At 37.7% G+C, this 23,772-nt stretch overlaps 1 protein-coding gene across 1 annotated transcript in view; it reads left to right on the forward strand.

Annotated features, from left to right (window-relative positions):
- The first annotated feature begins 1,608 nt into the window (after positions 1-1,608).
- The window catches only part of LOC100244978 (ATP-dependent zinc metalloprotease FTSH 12, chloroplastic), a 30,686-nt gene continuing 8,522 nt past the window's right edge, over positions 1,609-23,772 (forward strand). Inside the window, exons 1-10 of the mRNA XM_002263142.5 lie at positions 1,609-2,157; positions 7,538-7,722; positions 8,073-8,296; positions 9,142-9,419; positions 11,219-11,296; positions 11,385-11,627; positions 11,711-11,848; positions 11,967-12,134; positions 12,867-12,979; positions 13,841-14,057. Coding sequence (XP_002263178.1) covers positions 1,717-2,157; positions 7,538-7,722; positions 8,073-8,296; positions 9,142-9,419; positions 11,219-11,296; positions 11,385-11,627; positions 11,711-11,848; positions 11,967-12,134; positions 12,867-12,979; positions 13,841-14,057 — 2,085 coding nt within the window. The 5' untranslated portion in view covers positions 1,609-1,716. The remainder of the gene's footprint in view (positions 2,158-7,537; positions 7,723-8,072; positions 8,297-9,141; positions 9,420-11,218; positions 11,297-11,384; positions 11,628-11,710; positions 11,849-11,966; positions 12,135-12,866; positions 12,980-13,840; positions 14,058-23,772) is intronic.

Consider the following 23,772-nt stretch of genomic DNA (forward strand, 5'->3'; position numbering starts at 1 on the left):
ATATTAATGAGTTAAAATAAATAAAATGAGTTTGAAGTAAAAAATAAAAATAACTTATCAACTTTTAATCCATTTTTTTATTTTCCTTCTATTTTTCCTTTATATTTTCTTTCCCTTGCATTTTCCCTCAAATTTTCTGAGAACCAAACATAGTCTTAAAATATTATATTATTTTTTAAAAATAGAAAACCTTAATTTTAAGTTTTATCTTAAACAATATTTCAAAATTTCAAATTTTTATTGATTAATTAATAAAAAGGAGAATTAATAATTTAATTTTCTATATTTAATATTCTTTTTTATTTAAAACCTTTACAAATCAATTGATCAATTCAAAATATAAAATAAAAATTTTATTTACAAAAAATGATTTAGAGGATTCAATTTCCATAGTATTGAATCTTTAATAAAATTGAAGAAATTAACACTTTGCAATCTTTTATTGCTCAATTTTTATTTATTTTATCGAATTAATGGTAAATAATTAAATATAATATTTAGATTTAGAAAATTTGGATCTTATTTTTATTTTTATTCGAAAATGTAGATGTTACAAATTTTTTTTCTATTTGGATCTAATAGAAAAAATATATATAGAAAAGCAAATAATAAAATATTCAAATTTTATTTATTTCATATTTGGATCTTAAAAAAATTGAAGGAGATCATAGGGAAAGAAAATGGTAAGGAAATATTAAAACAAACAAAAAGTGAACATTTAAACTTCATTAATTTCTTTGTTTTCTCTTTTATATAAAAATAAATAAATAAATAAATAAAGATTTAAAAACTGCATGCATTTTATAATTATTCTCATTAAATTTCCTTTTCCATTTTTTTGCTTTGTATCAAAATCAAATGAGAGGATTTTGCTTCCTTCACCCCCCACCCAACCCCTTTCCCTTGGTCTCTTTGGAGTGGAAAGCAAATGAGCCAGCCCCATCAATCCTATCCGGTTCATTTAAATCAATTTCCATCTTGCTAAATAAAAAAAAAAAACCAAATAGATCCAATGTAAAGGAAATTCTCACACCGTCCCACCTAGTTTAAATTTGGTTTTTCAAATTTTTTACTTCAAAATATTAAGTTCTATTAAAAATAAACACAATTTATAACTAAATAAATATGATGCATATTTATAATTTATTTTTATGAAAAATACTATTATATATATATATATATTAAAAAAAGTTAAAAATAAAAAAATCAATTAAAATAAATTTTTATCATTAGGAGACATAAGGATTGATTCAACTTAAAAATTTTTAAAATCGATTTGTTGATTTGAATTTTTGATTTCTTATCTCTTAGCTAATAAAACTTGAACCAATCCAATATTCTAAGACTTCTATATCTTATTTATAATTATTATTTAATATTTATTACATATTAAATTAATTTTTAATGCATTTATTTATATTTTGGTTTAAAAATTTTAAATATATTTTGAACTTCAAAATCAAATTAATTTTAATTACTATTAAAAGAAAATTATAATCTAAATAAATTCACCTTTAACAAGCTTGGTTTGGTTGTTTATTATTATTATTTTCAAAAGCATGAACAATTTTTTTTTCTTTGCCAAACGGCATTTATGCAAGTACAATATACCATGATATAAAGATAAACCCAAAACCCCTTGGAAGCTCATGGCGATTCTCATAGCCTCCGAAACAGGCAGCAGCTGAGACTGAGAAAAACCCAATCCTCTGTGCAATGGACCTCTCAATCCCTCACACGACACTATACCCATTTCACCTTTGTTCTTCGAAGCCACTGTTATTTAATCAAAACTCCTCAAATCTCGTTCTCTTCAAGCCACTCTCTTTACCTTCTTCTAATCGCAGAAGATCACGTCAGTACCACAAAAGACCAGTTTTTGTTGCTGCTTCGTCTGCAAACCCAAGTGGGCCAAATGGGTTTTCTTGGCTCGGTCTGGCTTATTCGATTCAGCGTGGGTCGGAGCGGTTCTGGGTGCAATTTGGGGGTCTGGTGAAGAGGGAAACTGGGTTTGACTTGGAAGATGCTAATTCGAAGGTGAACGAGTTTGTGGGCCCAGTTCGTGGTGCGATGAAGAGAGGTGAGGATGGGTTGGATCGGTTTAGGACTGAGTTGCTTCCAGAGTTTGTGAATTGGAATCGGTGGGAGCGTTGGAAGGTACTGTTATCATGTATTTCATCCCCTGTTTGGTTGTTCAGAAAGTTTGGGAAAAGTAAAACAGGAAATGTAGTCTAGTCGTCTTAAGCTCTGTTTGATTGCGGAGAAAACAGAGGAAAATGAAAAATTTGAACTGTATATGTTCTGTTTATGGAAAAAAAAGAGTATATTTTTCACTTTCTTTTTCCTCTTCTTATATAGCAACCAAATGGACATGATTCGCTGGTTTTTTAAGCTTCTTTTGATTATTCATTTGATTTTCCAATGAAAATGACATGCTTTTCCTTTAAGAATTTGAAGGCATAAAACTTATCATCCTCATGATTTTGCCCTGCAGGAGGGAAATTGAATCCTCCTAGTGTAATAATAAATACCTCCTCCCAGTTCTAATTAATATCCAAAGGGATTTCACCAGTCTGTTAGGTTGATGCAAACAAATGAAGCCTATGCAGAGTCATTAGTATGTGTAACGGTTAATACTGCTATTCATGCTGGTGACCTTCTGATGATGAATTGAAATACAACTACATTGTATGCAAGTGAGGGTTTTTTAGAGTATGTGTATTTTGGATAAAGGGTTCTTTTTGGATAGTGCAGGCTTAATTCCCACAATATGTTTTTGCCTTGTGGATAGAAGCTTCTTTAGATTGTCCATCTCTTCGACACCATTAGACAGGTGAACTGAGGTTTTAACCAAGCTTTCATTGAATATACTCAAGAAAAAAATGAAGTTTTCTTTGTGCACATGGTAGGAAAATCACTAAGGAAGTTTTGAGAGGATTATCGAGTAGAGTTAAGAGGGGTGCCTGATTGATGGCTTTTTTGGATGATTGGAAGCATCCAAGGCTCTCCATTTACAGTTTTCAGATAATGTACCTTTTCTGTGACACCCTGTTATGATCAAGTTAGGTTTTCATTATCACATGATGTATTCTTAGAGGTTTTGGAGCAGTATGGGGTCTCAGAATAGATCTAGGCAAGTCTTGAGCTAATTTCTGGTGAGTGATGTGCATAATTTGGTTTTGGCAGGAAACTTTGGCTGTAAGGATGAAAACCTTATTTGTCTCTGGTTAAACTTTGGTGCCACATTTAAGTCAAAAATCAGTTTAGGAACCATACTATTGTCAAAAGAAGATAAAATGGTTCTATTAAGGAGTTCATGGACCAACTTTCCTGCATAAAATGGTTCTTCTCCTTTTCCTCATTGTAATTTTAGTAATGGGAAAAAGGGAGAAAAATTTCGCTGTGAGATTTCTCATGGTAGGAAAACTGTAGGAGTTCAAGGATCATTTGTTTGGTTGGTCCAGGCTAGTGAGCTTAGGGAAGGTGGGGATCTTGAAATCAGGTTCATCAGTTCCTGGAATGTAGCACTTTCACTTAAGAGGTTGTGGTGATGTTGTAGAACAGAAGAGGTGGTGAAATGTTATCGTAATGAGAACATTACCAATAAAAATGGGTGTGCGTCATGACATACAATTGTGGTCCATAGAAAGCAAGTATTAAATCTAGTTCTCCAATTCGTAAAGGAGTTTCATTGGTGGTTTCGGAATGGTGGTTTCTTATGATATTTTTGGATAATGTATGATACAGCTGAACTCCCATTATGACTGGAACCTGTCCTGATGAATGATTATTATTACTACTTTTTTCGATAGGCAATGAAAGTGAATATATTAATTGTGCCCAAGACAGGCACAACAAAATATACATGATGTATACAATATAGGCCAAAAGGCAAAACAAGAACAGAGAAAACAAAAAACAAGCTCTTTCTCCTTATTTCAACCACTGCCAATCTACAAAGCCTATCATGAATATTGATTGATGGTCAGTGTATAGCTAGCTTAACCCATTCCAAAAAGGTCATGATCATGGATGGCAGTGGACAAGGAATATTAGTGAATGACTATGGATGGCCATTTTTCATATGATGTCTCAAGACAACTTATACCCGTCATGAAGTTGGCAGGCTTTGCTTGGTCCCAATTTTGTTAATATCATAATTGTGCACCATGAGAACCTGGTTAGTAAGCACCCTGTGTTGGGTTTAAGGCACATCCCAGTTTACTTGTTTTGAGTCTTTTGACCCACTTAACAACTGTGTGTGTTAAGTTGTTTACCACATGAATGCTTATGACTGTTTTAAGCCTTTGACTTTGGATTTTATGTAAATGTTTGTAAAAATTGAGAATAATACAATTGTATATTCAATCGTGTATATTTTACATAATCGGGTCCCTATTTAACATATACACAGAGAGCAAAATATGGAAATATAAAAATCAAACCAAACATTTAGCCTAAATATTAGATCTAATTGGGGCATCAATCTTTTACCACAATATCCTCCAAATCACCCCCCAAATCACCCCCCAAATCATATGGGATTTCCACAATGTTACCTGAGAAGAGTTACTGCAAGAATTAAATCACAATACATATATAGGTTGATAGCTTATACAAGTTATTTCAGACTACTCATGTTGTTTAGTTGTGCATCCAAGTATGAGCTATTTATTTAACAGGTTTTTAGTGATTTGCATTCAGATAGGCACTTTTTTTTCCCTATAGCCGTCTCTCCAAATGACATAAGGATGAGAATTGTTTCTTTTTAATTTTTTTTTTTTTTTGATTTCCTACTCTTGTAGCAAGTAGCTTCCGATTCAATTAATATCATGCTCAATAGGTGCCTGGCTCTCCCTTCCCTTATTGTAGCCACTGTAGTCTCTGTGCAATCTTCATTGCCATCATTCCATCTTACATGCTTCAATGCTGCTGTCCTTCTTACAATATTCACCTCTTGCTCTCTCTCTCTCTGCTTTCATTTTGCAAAGCTTTGGGTCAATTGTCAAAAACCCATTTTGAGATCAGCTTTGTTTGGTTGGCTTTGTTTTCGCTTGTTTCAGTTTTTGTTGTAAGATTGGGTTGACTGGGCTTACATTAGAGTCTGAAAAATGAGTTTGTTTTTATGTTAATAGAGTGAAAGATTGATTTTTTTTTTCTTCCCCTTTTTGAGATTGGGTTAATCAGATTACAATATTGGAGTCTAAGATAGAGGTTTTTGTTTAGATATCTCTCTTTGTTAATTAGAGTCAAGGATTGACTTCTTTTGTTTGAGAGAAAATGAGATCATAGCTGTTTTAATCCTCTTTGGTGAAGAAAATGGAACAATAAAAGTTTTCTGAATCTATGTATTTCATCGTTGAGAACTTATGAAAAATTGAGAGCTTGTGAAAAAATAATTAATGGAAAAAAGAACAGTAGTATAAACTCAAATTTTTTTCATTTTCTTTCATTTTATATTGGAAAAGAACACAAAGGTTTCATTTGTTTGGTTAACTGACTGTCCTAACCTGCCTTATGTTGACCTGGGGATAAGAATATGGTTTTGCCACACCGGGGTTTTACTTGGAAATGGGTTAGATGAGTCACTTTAGGGGGCAGGGCCAGGAAAGGCATGGCCCATCCCAAATCTGCCCCATTGCTATCCCTACATGACAAGAACGTGTAGTGTAGGCCATGTGGTTGCATTCATTCTTAAAAACCTTTAGAATTGGATGACCCCAGGGTATAGTTCAGCAGCAATGCCCTTTGGCAATGAACCAAAGGTTTCAAGTTTGAAGGTCCACGGTATTTAAGTGGTACGGTGTAGAGGGGTGGTCTATATGGCCTGGGTTTTGTTCCACCTGTAGTTGGATTACCCGCCTCACTATCAGGAAAGGAAAAAAAAAAAAAAAAAATTGGATATTGGAAATTTGGAGATGTTCCTGGGAAGTTTTTGTGGTTTGTAATTGGGCCTAATGCATGAAAATTATAATAGCTTGGTGTGGGATCACTCTAGAATTATTACACTAAAGTTCTCTCCATTGTTGGAAGGCATCCTCAAGCTGACTACTAGCAATAGCCATGCTACTTTTAAGGCTCCTAAAGTTCTTGAATTGCTCTATTCCTAAGCTATTACATGAAACCATCTAGGATCCACAATTCTTTTATTGTAAATACCTCCCTAAGCAAGATGGTAGCTCCTCTCCTAAAGCACTAGCCAGAGCTAAAAGCAAAAGCAAATCTAGTAGCCTGCCACTGCTATCTCTTCCTATATGGCATAGCTTCCAAATAGCCCAAAAGCTATTGTCCTTTAGAGCTTCTACCCACTCTACGGTAAATCAAAGGACCTATTAGAACAGCTAAGGTAGTAGCCTTAGAGTTAGCTGGTAGCAGCTAGGAATTGAGCTTTCAAGCTTATTCTTTTGGTTTCATTCAGCTGTAGCTGATCTGGATTAAAAGCCTGTAGCAACTTGGAGCACATTCAATTGAACTCGCAAAGGGAGCTGTCTTACCCAACAATGTTACAGGATCTCAACATTGGCCAATGAGGAGATTAGGCAGCAGTTGAAATTGCTACTTGAAAAGGGTCATGGTTGGACCAGTACTTCCTCTTGTGCCATGCCCCGATCTCTAAATGGTCTTGGTGCCAAAGAACGCTGGGACCTACATTTAGCAGTGCAGTGCCTAGTTGACATTCATGCATTGCATGGTTACAGGGACCTTTGGTACTGGGCTTTATGAGCATGGCCTTCTCTATATATGGCTTTACACTTGCAGATACTTTAAGAGCCTAGTTTTTTGTATTCTTTGTGCACCTTTTACATGGATTCTTTTAGATGTAATGAATCAGCTTAAGTTTTGCTTTCAGAAAAGAAAAACAAAAGGAAAGAAGGAAAAAGGAAGTGCTCTGTTAGATGCAGACATGAAAACAACCATGAAAGGGCTAAACATACACTAGGCAGGGTAATGGATGACAGGTTTAGATGTAGGCAAAACTAAGAAAATTAAATGAACTGTCATGCTGTATGGGACAAAAACTCATCCTTTTGAAAAGATTAATATAAATCTATTGAAAAAATGTATTTGTGCAGACAAAACTCTGCATTTTGTCCGTTTCTCTAAATTTTAAGCAGACTTTTGTGCTTTTTTATTTTTATGTTATATGGAAAAGGGCAGGGGGTGGGGTGGGTTATAATGTGGTTTCCTTTTAAATCGTGCTTGCTCTGGATCTTGTTATTTCTTATCTTTTCTATAATTAATATTGTTATTTCATAATCATTGTCTGAATGAATTCTACTTTAGACTTAATCCCTACTTACAGATATGCCTGTATCTTCTGTTAGTGTTAGGTTAATGATCATGTTTTGTGTACTGTCCTCTTCCCATGCCCTTTTTGGCCTATATATTGTCCTGTGGGGGCACCTTCAATTTGAAAAGCTCATACATGCAATTTAATTAAATGCTTTACTGAGTTGACTTTAGCTGTTCCTTAGTCATTCCTTATGCATCTTTTATTGATAAGCTGAAGAACAATGTAGTTGTTTGTTGTTTTCAGGATCTCAAGAATTGGGAAGCTAAACGAATTGGCGCCCTGATTCTCTATACATTTGTTGTGATAATATCTTTTCGAGGTATATATTTGGCATTTCAAGCCCCTCGTCTAGATCGTCAAAGAAAAGAGGTCACAGAGGCTTATATGGAGGCACTGATTCCTGAGCCATCTCCAAGTAATATTAGAAAGTATGTGTTCTCTCATTCCATCTGCGAATACAAATCTACAATGATATTCATATGGCATAACAAGGTGTTAACATCAAATTTTTATTTGAAACATTTGAGAGTGCAGTTCTCATTTCAATATATGATCAATCTACAGTGATAACCATCAATAATCTTATAGCATATCAAGGTGTTAATATTTGGTTTGTACATGAGGTGTTTGGTTTTGGGGTTGCATTGATATTGTTTTTTCCTTTTTTTCTTCTTTTCTTTGGCTCACTTTTATTTTCTTGTGGTTGAAAGATGGCTCATCCTTCTTCGTATACTCTCTATTCTATTATTGATAATATTTCCTTTTTCTTATATTGCAGGTTTAAAAAGGGCATGTGGAGGAAGACAATACCTAAAGGTCTGAAAATGAAGAAATTCATTGAAAGACCTGATGGAACCTTAATTCATGATAGTTCTTATGTTGGGGAAGATGCATGGAGTGATGATCCAGAGCCTCAGGACAATGTGAATCAAATTATTGACAGTAATGTAAAATTAAATGCAGAAGTAAAGAAAGAACTGAAGGAGGACTTGGGCATTTCAGGTTGGTTTATCTCTTTCTCTTTCTCTGGGCATATATAAGTTTTTACCCATGACAAAGAACTTTTTAACTTTTTAATGGGGCCTATGTTTTTAAAGCTTAATATCCTTTTATGCTTGCCTCTCCTGCCAAAATCAATCTGATTTGAGTTTAAGAGCTGCCCAATCCATAAAACACTCTAGATTGGAGGTTTTCCTCAATGATGTCTTTCTGGATTGGACTGCTACTGATTTATGATCAATAATTTCATACTTGGGATTTGGCATGCATGACATGAAAGGGAAGGATGGAGCATTGTGAAACATGGTACCAGCAAAAAATTTCTGGACTTTTTCTTGCTATCTTAAATTTTAAACACTTACAGATTCGGACATGTGTGTTTGGCAGATTTTTCTCATATATAAACTACATCTGATCTTTGTGAAATTTGTTCTCCAAGTAATAAAGACCATCATTTCCCTGGTATTGGCAAAAATGTGAAGTTATTTGTAACTGACATGATGTAAAAAATAAACTGATCGGTCTAGTAAATTGATTGTTTCTTCGGGATAATGTAATTATTATTGGATTTTTTTTCACATCTCTAATTAGAACTTCCTTCAATTGAGCAAGAGATAGGAAGAAGAAATAAAGAAAATACAAAATAGTGTTGTGATTCATTCCCCAAGGGGGTAGCTTTGGAGTACATGGCTTTTCAGGGCCTTGTCCAACTGCTGCTTTGATTGAATACAATGTAACTGTAAGCTGTTCCAGAAATATTATACTGTTGTAAAATTAAGTTAATTCTATAATAATATTGTATATATTGTTTAACTCCTGATGACTATCTTTTCATGTTTCCTTGATAGGTAAAGATCAACAAAATAGTGGAACATGGCGTGAAAGGCTTAATACATGGAAGGAAATTCTCAAGAAGGATAAGTTAAAGGAGGATTTAGAATCCTTAAATGCCAAATATGCAGTTGAATTTGACATGAAAGAAGTGGAAAACAGCCTTCGCAAGGATGTGGTAGAAAAGGTACCAGAGTCAAATGGGACTAGAGCACTGTGGATTTCCAAGAGATGGTGGCGCTATCGTCCTAAACTTCCCTATACTTACTTTCTTCAGAAACTTGATAGCTCTGAGGTAAAATTGTTCTTCTCCATTCCCATCCATATATTTTCTCTCTTCATGAGTAGTCACTAATGTGTTGTTGCTTGGTCTTCCAAGAATTTCCAGCCCTTTTAATGGTCCCACTGGGTTCAGAATTTACCATATTTAGCTTTCCTTAGTTTCTAAATGGTAGTGCATGTTGCGCTCTGGTATTCAAAGGGCGTGTGACGATCTAATTAAGCCAATGTGAAATTTCTTATTTTTGCACAGCTCCACAACTTTATTTTTTTTTATAGGTAAGCAAAAGATGCATTAAAAGTGCCAAGAAGAGCGCACCAAAGTACACAGGACATATACAATGATTACTTGGAGATGGCTAAAAAATAAAGGGATAACAAAAAACTACTCCCTCACTTAGTGAGAACCCAATGAATCAATAAAGTCACATAAGGACATAGGGTCTATAGCTATGTACAACTTGGTCCAAGAAAACAAGTTACAAAAGAACGAGCACACTTTTTTCAAATGATCTTCTATTTCTTTCATTCCAAATTATCCAAAAAAGACATAAAGGAGTTACCCCCCACACTTTTTTCCATTTTCTTCTAACACAGGGTTCATTCCAGCCTAACAAAGTCTCTCTTACTGAGAAAGACAACACTCAACAAGCACCGAAGAGAGAGAACAAAAGCTGCCACAAAGCCGTTGCTATACCACAATGAAGCAAGATATGGTCAATCGACTCCTCTTGAATAAGGCAAAGGAAGCATCTGTTAGCCAGGGACCACTCTCTCCTTTGGAGGCAATCTAAAGTCAAAACTTTACCCCACGAAGCCTTCCAAGTAAAGAAACTCGCCCGAGTTGGAACCCAAGAGTTCCAAACAACAGCCTTTGGGAAAGGGGTAGAACTCCCAGGCTCTGGACAGGCATAAAGGGACTTCATAGAGAAGGAACTACTCTTTGTATCCAGCCATATCACCTTATCTTCTACTCCCCCATTCACCTTCTTATCCTGAAGCCTCAAAAGAAAACGCTCCACAACATCAATCTCCCAATCGTTTAGGTTCCTAGAGAAACTAGGAGTCCAACAACCACTAAAATTAGATTGATTCCACAGATCTGCCACCCACGCCTCCTTTAAGCTAGCTAAGGCAAATAAGGAGGGGAAAAAAGTGCACATCGGCATCAGCTCATCACCACACCACCTATTTGCCCAAAACTCGACTCTCCTTTGAGTTCTTCATGTTTCATTGATCAGATATTTTTAGATGTGAAATTCATTCACACATTCTTTTTGCAAATGGGTGACTGCATGTTTTGCTCAGGTATTGTAGTATGTGCATAAAGATCAAATTAACCTAGTGTAAAACTTTTATCTTAAACTTCTCAATAATTTCACGTGGAATTCTCGTTTGCCAAACTCATCTTTGGATCTGATATTCCATCTGTCCATTATCTTAAACTTCTCAATAACTTTATGTGGAACTCTTGTTTGCCAAACTCATCTTTGGATTTGATACTCCAACTGTCCATTTCATGCTTATGTGTCTCCTTGATCAGATATTGGCAAGTATTCAGTCCAAAAAATTCACATTTCTTTCATAAAAAATTAAAACCAAACCATGATTTAAATCATGGGTGGACAGTTCTTTATCCCTGATCAACTTGATTTATGGCATGTATGATAGGATGACTGGTAGGCTTTAGGAAATGTACACCTGATGCAGATAGTTATTGGACAGTGTAAGAAAAGAGCCACAAGGGTTTATCCTTATCATGCATCCGAAGGATTTGGCAGGCAATTACTGATGGTTTAGATTCCTTGTGAACAGGTTGCTGCAATTGTCTTCACTGAGGATCTGAAAAAATTGTATGTAACAATGAGAGAAGGATTTCCCTTAGAATACATTGTAAGTGTGATATCTCAATATTAACGCCAAAACTTTACCAGATGTCTCTTTGGCAGCAGATCTCTTTGATATAATTTTTATTTTGTAGGTTGATATTCCCCTTGACCCACACTTGTTTGAGATGATCTCAAGCTCTGGAGTTGAAGTAGATCTCCTTCAGAGGCGACAAATCCATTACATTTTTAAAGTTGTGATTGCATTGGTACCTGGAATATTGATCTTGTGGTGTATAAGAGAGTCTGTGATGCTTCTTCATGTTACTTCAAAGCGCTTTCTATATAAAAAGTATAATCAACTTTTTGATATGGCTTATGCAGAAAACTTTATCCTGGTAAAACTGTGGCTCTTTGGAGTTTTTCCTTCCAACAATTTGAATTCCTGAAACGATCTTTCTGACAATTAGCTTTCATGCAGCCAGTTGGAGATGGTGAAACAAAATCAATGTACAAAGAAGTAGTATTAGGGGGTGATGTTTGGGACCTTCTGGACGAGTTAATGATTTATATGGGAAACCCCATGCAGTACTATGAAAGAGGTGTACCATTTGTCCGGGTAATTATTTTCTACTTTCTTTTTGAAACAATAAAGTTATAATAGAAATGCTTGTGAAAGATAGATTTAAATTTTATTTCATAGAAATAAACTGTTTAATGAATAATGTGAATGACAGGGTGTTCTTCTCTCTGGTCCTCCGGGCACAGGAAAAACTCTTTTTGCACGGACGCTTGCAAAGGAAAGTGGGATGCCCTTTGTCTTTGCATCTGGTGCAGAGTTCACAGATAGTGAAAAAAGTGGTGCAGCAAGGATTAATGAAATGTTTTCAATTGCAAGGAGAAACGTAAGCACCCTTTCTTTAATTCAAACGTGCAATATCAAAACTGAGTAAAATTTGTATTTCATCAAAAGATTCTTTAGTGGATGTTGTATTTCTTGGTAAGAGTTAGACTTAATGCTCGTAAAGGAGGAAGCACACTGCTATTGTGCTCATTTAATCATGCAAAATTATTAGATACAAATACTACATATAGGGTACTAGCATCTTCAAATCAGTATGAATTGTTTCGGGTGTATGGTTGGTTTACATGAGTGCTGCTAGTTAATTTTATATTGAAGTATTAGGAATTCTTAGGTCTGAGAGCTGCAAGTGCACTTTTGGTCAACACTTAATTACTAAAAGAAAAAATTATAAAGGTTGTATTAATCAAAACCACTGCTGCTTCTCCATTCTCTCCTTTGGTTATTTGAATCTTAAAAAACTTTCCTTCTCACTTTTCTCCCATGTAGTGGACCAAGAGGGCTACAGTATGAATGGGGATGTGTTCTGTAAAATAAGATTAGAAACCAAGGGTAGGCCAACCACTCCATCCAAAACTGATATAACTTTTTAATTTGATCTAATATGATCATTACCATTGTAATGCTGGGTAAAAACAAAATGAAAGCACTTATTGAATCTACTCTTAAAACTCATCCTCACCATCCATGCTTTTTTATTTTATTCTCTCCTTTAGTGGTGTTCTTTAACTTTAAGAAAAGAAAGATTGCCATCATTGATATATTGGCTTTGCAGGCTCCTTGTTTTGTATTTGTGGATGAAATTGATGCTATTGCTGGAAGGCATGCAAGGAAAGATCCACGAAGAAAGGCAACATTTGAGGCTTTGATAGCACAGCTTGAGGGAGAGTAAGTGAATTTGTTTTATCCTGTGAGGTGTGTGTGACACACCAAACATAAATTTGTGAAGGCCCAATCTTCTGAAGGCCCTTCATTGTGTTGGAGAACAACCTACAGAGTGAAGTTCATATATAGCTTCAAATCAGATCAATCTGAAATCATGCATGTGATGTTTTTGGGGTTGATGACTGTTAGATATTGTTATTTTTGTTCTCAACTGGTTTTGTGGGGAAAACAAACCTTTTGGGAGATAGAGCACCATGGCATGGCCATATCTTTTCCTTGAACCATTCCCTTAATTAATAGGGTTCAGTATTTGCTTGTAAAGAACTGGAAAAAACACATAAAAAATCCTAAAAAGATGAAAAATGAAAGATCTTAGACCATCTCATGCTTAATATCTGTAAAACAAATATGAATTGAATCTGTACTTTTTTCTATATGATTTGAAGAATACAATCTGATATTTATAGCCTATACCAGATGCATTCAAAAGGAAACTATACAATTGTCAACCTAATCTAGAATAAGAATTAAATCAGAATTGCAAGTCACAATCCCAGATTTTGCTCCTAAAATAACGAGATTGAGTGAATCAAATCTCCTAAAATAATGCAATTCTCAACAATATCAAATGAAATGGATATGTTAATATTTTCCACATACAAATGTAACTAATTGCTAAAACACGTTTTATGCCTGAATGTTTTATTTTCATGGTACCTTGGGAGGTTAATTAACTTTGAATATAAAGACAGCTTACTAGTTGATCTTTCAGTTCTATCTTTTGAAGTAAAGCCACTGTATTATGCTTTCTTGCACTCATCATCTTCTAAATGGATTCTTATAAGATTTTATGACCAAATATAGGAAGGAAAAAACTGGTGTTGATCGGTTTTCACTTAGACAAGCTGTGATATTCATCTGTGCTACCAATCGACCAGATGAATTGGACCTAGAATTTGTTCGTTCTGGACGCATTGACCGTCGGCTGTACATTGGTTTACCTGATGCAAAGCAGCGGGTACAAATTTTTGGTGTGCACAGTGCAGGAAAACAGCTTGCTGAAGATGTGGACTTTGGAAAAGTAAGTGATTGGTATTATTTGTTTTTGATATCTCTATTATGATTGCACTTTAGAGGCACACAGCAACTCATTTATCATATTAGGAAAAGCACCTTGATCAGATTGGCAATTCAAAGCCTTACTGTGCTGCAGTTAGAAACACAGCACAATCATGAGCGCACAAGATAGGAGCATATTTTAACAAGAATGAAGGACATTCTTAGTGTTGAAGCTGTGTCTCAAATCAACATTAGATACATTGTTTGCCCTTACTTGGAAACTTAAGCTTTTAGGTTAAATTGGTGGTTTAATACAATATCAGAGCCCTATTTTACAAAAGGTCATGAGTTCAAAACTGATTTCTGTTTATCTTGCCTCATTTTATTGAATCCAAGTGCAAGCATAAAAAAGTTGCTAGCCCTAATCGGCTTGATATATTTTGTTGACTCACTACCTAATAACTTAAAACTTTTTGATCAAATTGGAAGCTCAACACTTTTACAAATATGCCTCATAAACTTATTTCACAGAGAGTTGTATACTTTTGATAATATGAAAATTTTGACCAAATTGGGTGCCAAGCCAGCTTGCATTGGTCATTTGAATCTTTACTGATCCAATAGGACAAGTCCTAACTAAAGGCATGTTTCTAACTAAGGAACTTAAGCTAAAAGTGCAGGTGGGGTGTATCCATACCACTTCACAGCTACACAAACGTACTTTCCTTTTTTTTTTTTTATATCTAAAAGAAGCTTAGCAAAGTGTAATCTCATTCCCCTTCACATTTCCACAACACCACTTCTTTTTTGTCTAAAGTAAGCTTCACAAAGTGCACTCTCTGTCCTCTTCATGGGTCAGAGATCTCCACAATTATCATCATCATCAACAGCAGCATTATCTATTAGTATTCTCAAAAGAGGAGAGCAATCTCTCTCTCTCCTTGGTCTCTGACCCACATGAAATGACCAATATGATCCTTTCTTACTATTATTGATAACTCTAATGATAAAAATAACAATTTACAAAAACAAGGAACTTTTTTTTTTTTTTTTTTTTTTTGATAGGAAACGACAAAGGAATATATTGATAAAAAGAAGGTACAAAAGAAGGATGAGGAATCCTCCCATCAAAGAAAAACAAGACTACAAGAAATCAAATATAAGAAAGTGCAAAAAGAGAAAAGTAGACACTCTAGTTACACGCCGCTAACCAATCAAGTTGTAGCATATTAAGAGGAATCCCCTTAAAAACCTTAGAACAAAAAGCCCAAAAAGAGGTAAGAAAACAAATAGAATCCCAAAGATACTCAGAATTCCTTGCTTTATCCTCGAAAATCCTTGCATTTCTTTCCCGCCACACCACCCACATTAACGCGATGCACGCGTTTTGCCATAAAACAATCCCTCTCTTGGAAAATCCAAAACCATTAAAATTACTAGCTAACATGTCAGAGATGCTCCTTGGGGAAACCCAATCCATCTTTGCTGATTGAAATAATCTGTGCCACAACCCTATCGTCAAAGAGCAATGAAGGAATAGGTGATCTACTGTTTCTCCATGCTTCATGCACAACTTACATATGTCAGGGCTAAGTGCTTTGTAAGGTCTTCTCAATTGTAGCAAGTCATTAGTATTAACCTTCTTGTGAGCCACCAACCAGACAAAGGACTTGACTTTAAAAGGGACTTGAGCATTCCAGACAAACTTGGTAGGGAAAATTGGAGGCGACACAGAATATTGGGATAAGGCCAGAAAGAAAGATTTGACTGTGAAAAGACCTGAAGAGGATAAGGACCAAGATCTCTTATCTGGAACCGAAGATGAAATGTGTAGACGATCAAAAGACTGCATAAGGCCCTCTAGATCTTCTATCTCAGAATCAGAAAGATTTCGGCGAAAAGTGAAATTCCAAGAGAAAGGGCGGGTAGAACCAAGAATTGATGAAATAGGAGCATTTTTATCCGTGACTACTCTAAGTAATCTTGGATATTGGACACCCAAAGGTTGTTCCCCCCACCACAGGTCATCCCAGAACCGAATTCTATCCCCATTACCTACCACAAACCGAGTAAACTTGGAGAACTCTTGGTAGACTAGTGCAATAGCCTTCCAAGGACAACGATGAGACCATCTAACTGTGTTGTTGACATCCCAACCATTGGAATGTGATCCATAAATGCTTAAAATCACCTGATGCCATAGAGCAGAACCCTCTCTAGGATATCTCCACAACCACTTCCCTAAAAGAGCGACATTCCTTATAGATATCTTTCCAAAACCCAATCCCCCTCTCGATTTCGGCTTACACACCACGTCCCAATTAACCAAATGGTCTCTTTTGCCTTCCCCTACGCCTGACCATAAAAAATCTCTTTGCATTCTCTCGATTTTTGCTGCCACAGAGGCGGGAATTTTAAACAAGGAGAGAAAATAACAAGGCATATGGGTGAGACAAGATTGAATGAGAGTAATTCTGCCTCCAAAAGATAAATATGCCTTCTGCCACCCATCTAATCTCCTTGATATCCTCTCAATCACAGGGTCCCAAAAGCCACTCGTCTTAGGATTCCCTCCCAGAGGAAGACCGAGGTAAAGTATAGGCCACCCAGAAGCCTTGCAGTCAAGCATCTCGGCCAACCTAGAAAGGTGATTCTGCTCAAGATTAATACCATAGATATTGCTTTTGTCAAGATTAACTTTCAAACCGGAAATATGCCCAAACACTAGCAGGACATTCTTAAGGGTCATCATATCCTCCTCCCGAGAGCTGGAAAAGAAAATGGTATCATCTGCAAATTGTAAGTGGGAAACCCTTGTTCTATTCCTACCCACCTTGAAACCCTCCAAGACATTTCTCTCCTCAGCTTTCAATAACATCCTACTCAACACATCTGCCACTATGGTGAACAAGAACGGTGATAAAGGGTCTCCTTGTCTTAAACCTCTAGATGCCTTAACCCACCCTTTCGCATTACCGTTTACTAGGACTGCAAAAGAAACCGAGGACAAGCAACCTCTCATCCATTTCCTCCATCTAATACCAAACCCTTTCATCTCCATCACATGATCCAAGAAATCCCAACTCACATGATCATACGCCTTTTCAAAGTCAATTTTGAACACAACTCCTTCCTCCCCCGATCTTCTTTTCTCATCCACTATCTCATTGGCTATGAGAACTGCATCCAAAATTTGTCTCCCTTGTACGAAGGCTCCTTGAGTAGAGTGTATGGTCTCATGAAGTACCTCTCTTATACGCCCTGCTAACACTTTGGCTATTATCTTGTAAAGACTAGTGATCAAGCTAATAGGTCTGAAATCTGAGATTCTCCTAGACATGCTTTTTTTAGGTAACAGAACTATAAAGGAAGCATTGGTGCTTTGATTAATAATTCCGCTCCTATGAAATTCTGTAAACACTTTCACTAAATCCTCCTTTATCACTTCCCAACAATCTTGAAACACTGCAATGGTAAAGCCATCCGGCCCCGGAGCCTTATCCCTGTCCATCTGAAATATAGCCTTACAAATCTCTTCTTCAGTAAAGGGGGATTCCAACCTAACCGCACTCTCACCAGATATAGGGGACCAATCTAAGCCTTCCACTCTCCAAGATTCTCCAGAAGGACTCGTGTAGAGCTTTTCGAAATACCTTAAAATCTCCTCTTTTATGCTCTCTGAATTATTCATCATTTGGCCATTTTCATTTTCCAACTCCTTAATGAATTTCCTATTTCTCCTGCCATTGGCCACCTTATGAAAAAATTTTGAATTGCAATCCCCTTCTTTTACCCATTTCACCCTAGCTTTTTGTCTCCAGTGTATTTCTTCCCTCAAAATCAACTCCTCTAACTCCCCTTTTTTTATAGCTCTTTGGGCTAAAAGTTCATGGGATAGGCCCCCTTCTTGCTCCAATGAATCAAAGTTAACTAAAGCAGATAATATATCTTCTTTCCTTTTACTTAGCTCTCCAAAAGAAGCCTTATTCCACACTTTCAATTTGGCTTTAACGAACTGTAATTTCCTCATGAACTTGTGCCCTTCCCACCCATTTCCTTGAAACTCCCTCCACCATCTTCCAAAATTCTCCTTAAAACTAGGATGTTGCAACCACATATTTTCAAACCTGAACGGCGTTGGACCCCACTTGAACGGATTAGTTTCCAAGACAATCGGCCAATGATCCGATGTCCATCTTGGTAGTACTCCTTGAATACTTTGAGGGAATGTTTGTTCCCACTCATTTGAGTACAGGAAACGATCTAATCTCTTGCAAACTGGATTCACTTGCATGTTTGACCAAGTAAATGATGCACTCCTTAAAGGTAAATCTATCAGTTCGCAATCACTTATGAAATCATCAAAGTCCTTCATGCTTGGGGTTAATCTAGAACCGCCCAATTTTTCTGAACTTCTCCTTATGACATTAAAGTCACCTCCCACACACCAGCGCGGAGAAGCCAGCCCAGCAATGTCTGAAAGCTCCACCCACAAATCCTTCCTGAGAGCTGAGTTGTTTGGGCCATAAACTGCAGATAGCCACAGAGATTCGCAACCGTTCAATGTAAACTTGATTGAGACCGAAAAAGAACCTAACATTACCTCCTCCCTGCTCAATTTTTTAGTATCCCATATGATCAAAATACCACCCGAAGCCCCACATGCCGGAAGGGCTGCCCAATCCTTATTTCTGGCTGTCCAAACACTACCCACAAATCTTCTATCACACTCTTCCTTTTTTGTTTCCTGAAACATCACTACATCTGGCTTTTCTGATCTCAAAAAATCCTTGACCACCCTTCTCTTTTTCTTTGAACCCAAACCCCTGGTATTCCAACTGATTATCTTCATGTGAAACTTTGTGACCCTAATCTCCGAACCAAAACCAGATAGTCTCACAATCCTGTGGAGCATCTGCTCTTCCTCCTTGAATATACCTTGATATCCAGAGTTTTTAAAACCTCACGAACTTTTGCCATTTTCCTAGGAGACAGTCCTTCTATTTGGAACTCGCCCGAAGGAGAGCCCGCAATACCTCCCAAGTGGACTGTAGCCTTACTGGACTCCTTGCAAGGCAATCTTAAATTAGCTGAGAGAGAATTGGCACTCTCAGACATCTGGTAAGGATCAGCAGGCTGTATCACCTCCGTTTCCATTTCTAAACTAGGAATATCAACCGGAAAATGACCTTCATCGTTGCCTTTTTTGGAAAAAAATTTAGATTTTACTCGATTTTCCATGGGTGCCAGAGATTGAGAAGATGAGTCAGGGGACATGGGGGTAGAGGGACACTGAATGTGTACGGGAGGATTCAAGAGGGAATTAGAGAAGCCACTAGAAGAGGGTATAAATGGGTGGATGGAATTAAAAAATGAAGGCGTTACCTCCAGATTTTCCGCAACCCTCGGAACACAGTTCCCCATCAAGCTAGGCCCTTTGCCTCTGGTTTCTAGCGAAGAAGGCTTAACCATGGCTGCTGAGCCACGAGAATCAGACCCCACTCGGCCCAAAGAACCTTCCATATCTTCGTTGGATGAAAACATTTCCAGATCTGCTTCCTTTCTTGTCGCCGAGTCCCTTTCCCCTATATTTTCCTTGCGCGGCCTTGATAAACACGGAGAAAAGAGAGGGCTTGCATTTAGTCCTCTGTTTGCCTGAGATTCGGCTCCTAAATCATCTGTCTTTGGGTCCTCTTCGCTGTCCACCTTGATTTTTCCGCGCGAAATGGACTCGCTATTGCTCCGGATACCTTGTCGATGCTCTGAGCTTGGGGGAAAGAAAGTTGACCACCGCTTCCTTGAACCATGCACCACCTTCTTCTCCGCTAACCTACTCGACTGAAACTCGAGGAGTCCAGGAGCTGATTTCACCTTTTCGTTTGCAGAAGATGCGTCTTCTTCTTCCTCGCGTGACGACGCCACTGTCACGACTGGGGTAACCTCATCTGGGCTTAGGCCCAAGCCCAGTAGGTCTTTAATCTTGCAGCCCATTACATCTCCACTTGGATCAGTCTTTACCATCAGCTGGGCCTTCCTCTCTCGGGCCCGACAGCCCACATCAGCAATATCCTCATCTTCTCCGGCCCAAACTCCTCCTTCTCCAATCCCGTCCATCCCATCTGTTGCTTTCAAACGAGACTGTGACGGGATCTGGCAGCCCTTACCCCTATTTCCCTCCTTCCAAAGTCTGTTATCCTCCCCGACACGGTACCTTCCCTTCTCCGTTGATCTACCGCATTCCCCTCGCCTTCCTCCACCTGTCTCCATGTGAGAAGCGACAGCCACCCGAGTCGACTCACCCTTCTCGCTACCTCTCCGTCTTTCTTCATCTCCGACCACCACCACGACGACTGTGAACACCCAATCCCCATCCGTCACCTCTAACATGGCTGGAAGGATTGCCCTATCCCTCATTACAATCTTTAATCTCGCCCTGCTGAGATCGAATAACTTCAGCGTCCGCCAATCAATTTCTTTTACAGACCCCCATTGCTCCACAATCTTCTTCAGGTGAACCTCCGACCATAGGTGAAATGGCAACCCCTTTAATTCGATCCATCCTTCTCTAAATTTCCGGTCTATTTCCGCATTTTCCTTCGGCGACCATCTTCGCAGCTGAATAATGTTCCTTTCCCCAACCCTTAACTTCCTCAAATCATGGAGGAATAAGGCTTCCTTGGTTGTTTCAACAAAAAATACACCTTTTCTAGCTGAAAAGGGTACGATCGTTACAACTCCATTCTTCCCTAAGCTTCTCGCCACCAATCTTCCAACCTCAGCCCAATTCTCCCTGTCAAACTTGCTTTCACATATCACAGCACGCGCCCACCTCCCCACTGGAACTAGACCACCTCCTCTTGGTCCTTCGTCACTAACTATCTTCGCGTAGGATCTGTGCATCGAGCCCACTTTGTAGTGAGGCCAGCTTTCCCCTCTTAAATTCCTTCCTTTTTCTTCTGCATACGGATAGGGGACCACCAGCATTGTATCTAACGCTTTTTTGAGACTCTCCCAACCTCTGCCTTTGTCGCCCTCAGGAATGATCAGAACGGAAGGTTTTCTGTTGGTAGCAAACTCCGAGATCCTTATGAACCTTCCATGATTGTTGAAGCCAACTTCCAACAGATGAGCCCTGCATTTTCCCCTGAATTTTTTGTTGAACCCCATATGACTCTTCAATGCTATGGCTTTCTTCAAGTATTCAACCAACCACCCAACTGCTTCCTTTTCAAATCCTAATGCAAAAACCAAGCCTCTACTTATCTCTGTCATCGAACACCATTCACCTCCTTGATCACCTTCCAGCCTAATCAAGAAGGTCTTCCTCTCAATCAAGACCTTTACCGTCTTCCTCTCAAGAACCCTCATAATCTTCTCCACCAGTTTGCACTTCTACAAAAACAAGGAACTTCATCAAAGTGGATCCCACAAAAGGTCTTTTTTCTATAGGCATATTAACTTATATTGATAGATATCTAACAAAAAAGGGATGCAACCTAGGTACACTGAACAATTGGAACTATAACTTAATATGCATGTCTAGAAAGGAGGAAGACGAGGAGAATGGGAACATGGAAGAGGTTTAGATTTGTCTAACAGGCACCTTTCTCAGCTTATGTGCATATATATATATGCATAACCATTCTCTAAATCTAACAAAGAATGTGGACCTGTTTGACCATTAACTAGAAAATACCCATGAGATCACATATACAAATTAGCAATGAGGGAATCCTTAAAAGATTGGATAGTGCATTGCTCCCCTTCAAAGGTTCTTTGGTTTCATTTCTTCCAAATTGTCCAAAAAAGGCAAAGAGGAGTTCTTCTCCAAACCTTCTTTCTCTTCTTGCCCACAAAGCTCCCATGTCAACCAATTAACAAGTCTTTCTCCGAAAATGAGAGAACCCACAAGATGCCAAAAAAGGAGACGAAAAAGTGTCATAATTCTCTAGCTTTCCCACAAGGGATGAGACGATTATCTATTTATGCTTCTGCATTTTTTCACATACAACAATAACCTGCTAAAACCCATCCTCTCCTTTTAAGTTGGTCCAAAGTTAGAATCCTTCCCTAAGTTGCTTCCTAAGCAAAAAAACTCACTTTGGTGGGAGCCTAAGAACCCTATACTATTTTTAAGGTGAAAGGCATTTCACCCTCCGCTTTCAATGCAAAGTAGAAGGACTTCATTGAGAATACCCCACTTTTGCTAGCCTTCCAAACCATTTTATTTTCCTCTCCTCTATTTCTTCCCAACTCATAAAGTTTTAGAAAAAAATTCCTTAATGGTATTCATCGCCCAATCATGAAAATTTCTTGACAAGCACAAGTTCCATGTGACCATCTCACCCTCAACGTACTGAACATCTCCCACCCATTCCTCCTTGGAAGTTGCAATGGTTGATAGTGATGAAAAAGAATCCTTTAAGGATATATCATCACACCAGACATCATGCCAAAATTTAATTTTTCTCTCATTGCCCACCTTAAATCTTGTTTTGGTTTTAAAAATTCCCTTTTTTTTTTTTTCTAATTGACTTCCACAAGCCAACACCATAACCTTTCTCCCTACCCAAGAGCACCAACCTCTTGGTTCTTCTCCAAACTTTCCATCTATAAGCTTTTTCCAAAGCATATCTCTTTACAAGGTAAATCTCCAACACCATTTACCGATAAGTGCCTTATTGAGAGTGGGTAAATCCTTAATGCCAATGCCTCCTTTCTTTTTATTTTATAGATCATCGACATATTCAGTAGATGTGCTTTTCTCAAGGGCCCCTTCTCCCCATAAGGAATCCCTTTGGAGTTTCTCTGGCCACTTACCCACCAATTTAGGAATAACAAAAAGGGACATGAAGTAAATTGGTAAGTTGCACAAAATACCCTTTGGCAAAGTGATTCTTCCTCCTTTTGAGAGGTATTGCCTTTTCCAAAGGGGCAATCTTTTAAAGAACCTCTTCTCCACCACATCCCAATCAACTTTAGACTTAAAGGTAGCACCAAGGGGTAGGCCCAAGTCAGTAGCGGGAAATTTTCCTACTTCACAACCAAATACTGAAGCCAACTCCTCCACATTAGAGACGTCCCTTATTGGAATTAGTTCACTCTTGATCGAGTTAATTCTTAGCCTTAAGGTAGCCTCAAACCAAAGCAAAACCCAGGCCATGTATGTAAAGCTAATCTAGACAAGGATCTCCAAAAAGAAGGGCATTGCTTGCAAACAAGGGGTGAGAAATCTCTACTCTTTCTCTACCTTCCTCTCCTACCCTAAAACATGAAATAAAACCACTCTCCATTGTCATTCTCAAGAGAAAGCTAAGAGCCTCCATGACCAATACAAAAGGATAAGGAATCCCCTTTGTCTTAAACCCTTTGTACCTAGAAAAATCCCTAAGGAACCTCGTTATGAAAATTGATAATCTTGTTGTTGAAATGCAAACCCGGATCCACTCAATCCATTTCTAACCAAAGTCGATATTTCGAATCACCTCCATTGTTGTTCTCAAGAGAAAGCTAAGAGCCTCCATGACCAATACAAAAGGATAAGGGATCCCCTTTGTCTTAAACCCTTTGTACCCTAGAAAAATCCCTAAGGAACCTCGTTATGAAAATTGATAATCTTGTTGTTGAAATGCAAACCCGGATCCACTCAATCCATTTCTAACCAAAGTCGATTTTTCAAATCACCTCCATTGTTGTTCTCAAGAGAAAGCTAAGAGCCTCCATGACCAATACAAAAG

Source organism: Vitis vinifera, chromosome 19 (assembly GCF_030704535.1).
Source record: "Vitis vinifera cultivar Pinot Noir 40024 chromosome 19, ASM3070453v1".
Taxonomy (NCBI): domain Eukaryota; kingdom Viridiplantae; phylum Streptophyta; class Magnoliopsida; order Vitales; family Vitaceae; genus Vitis; species Vitis vinifera.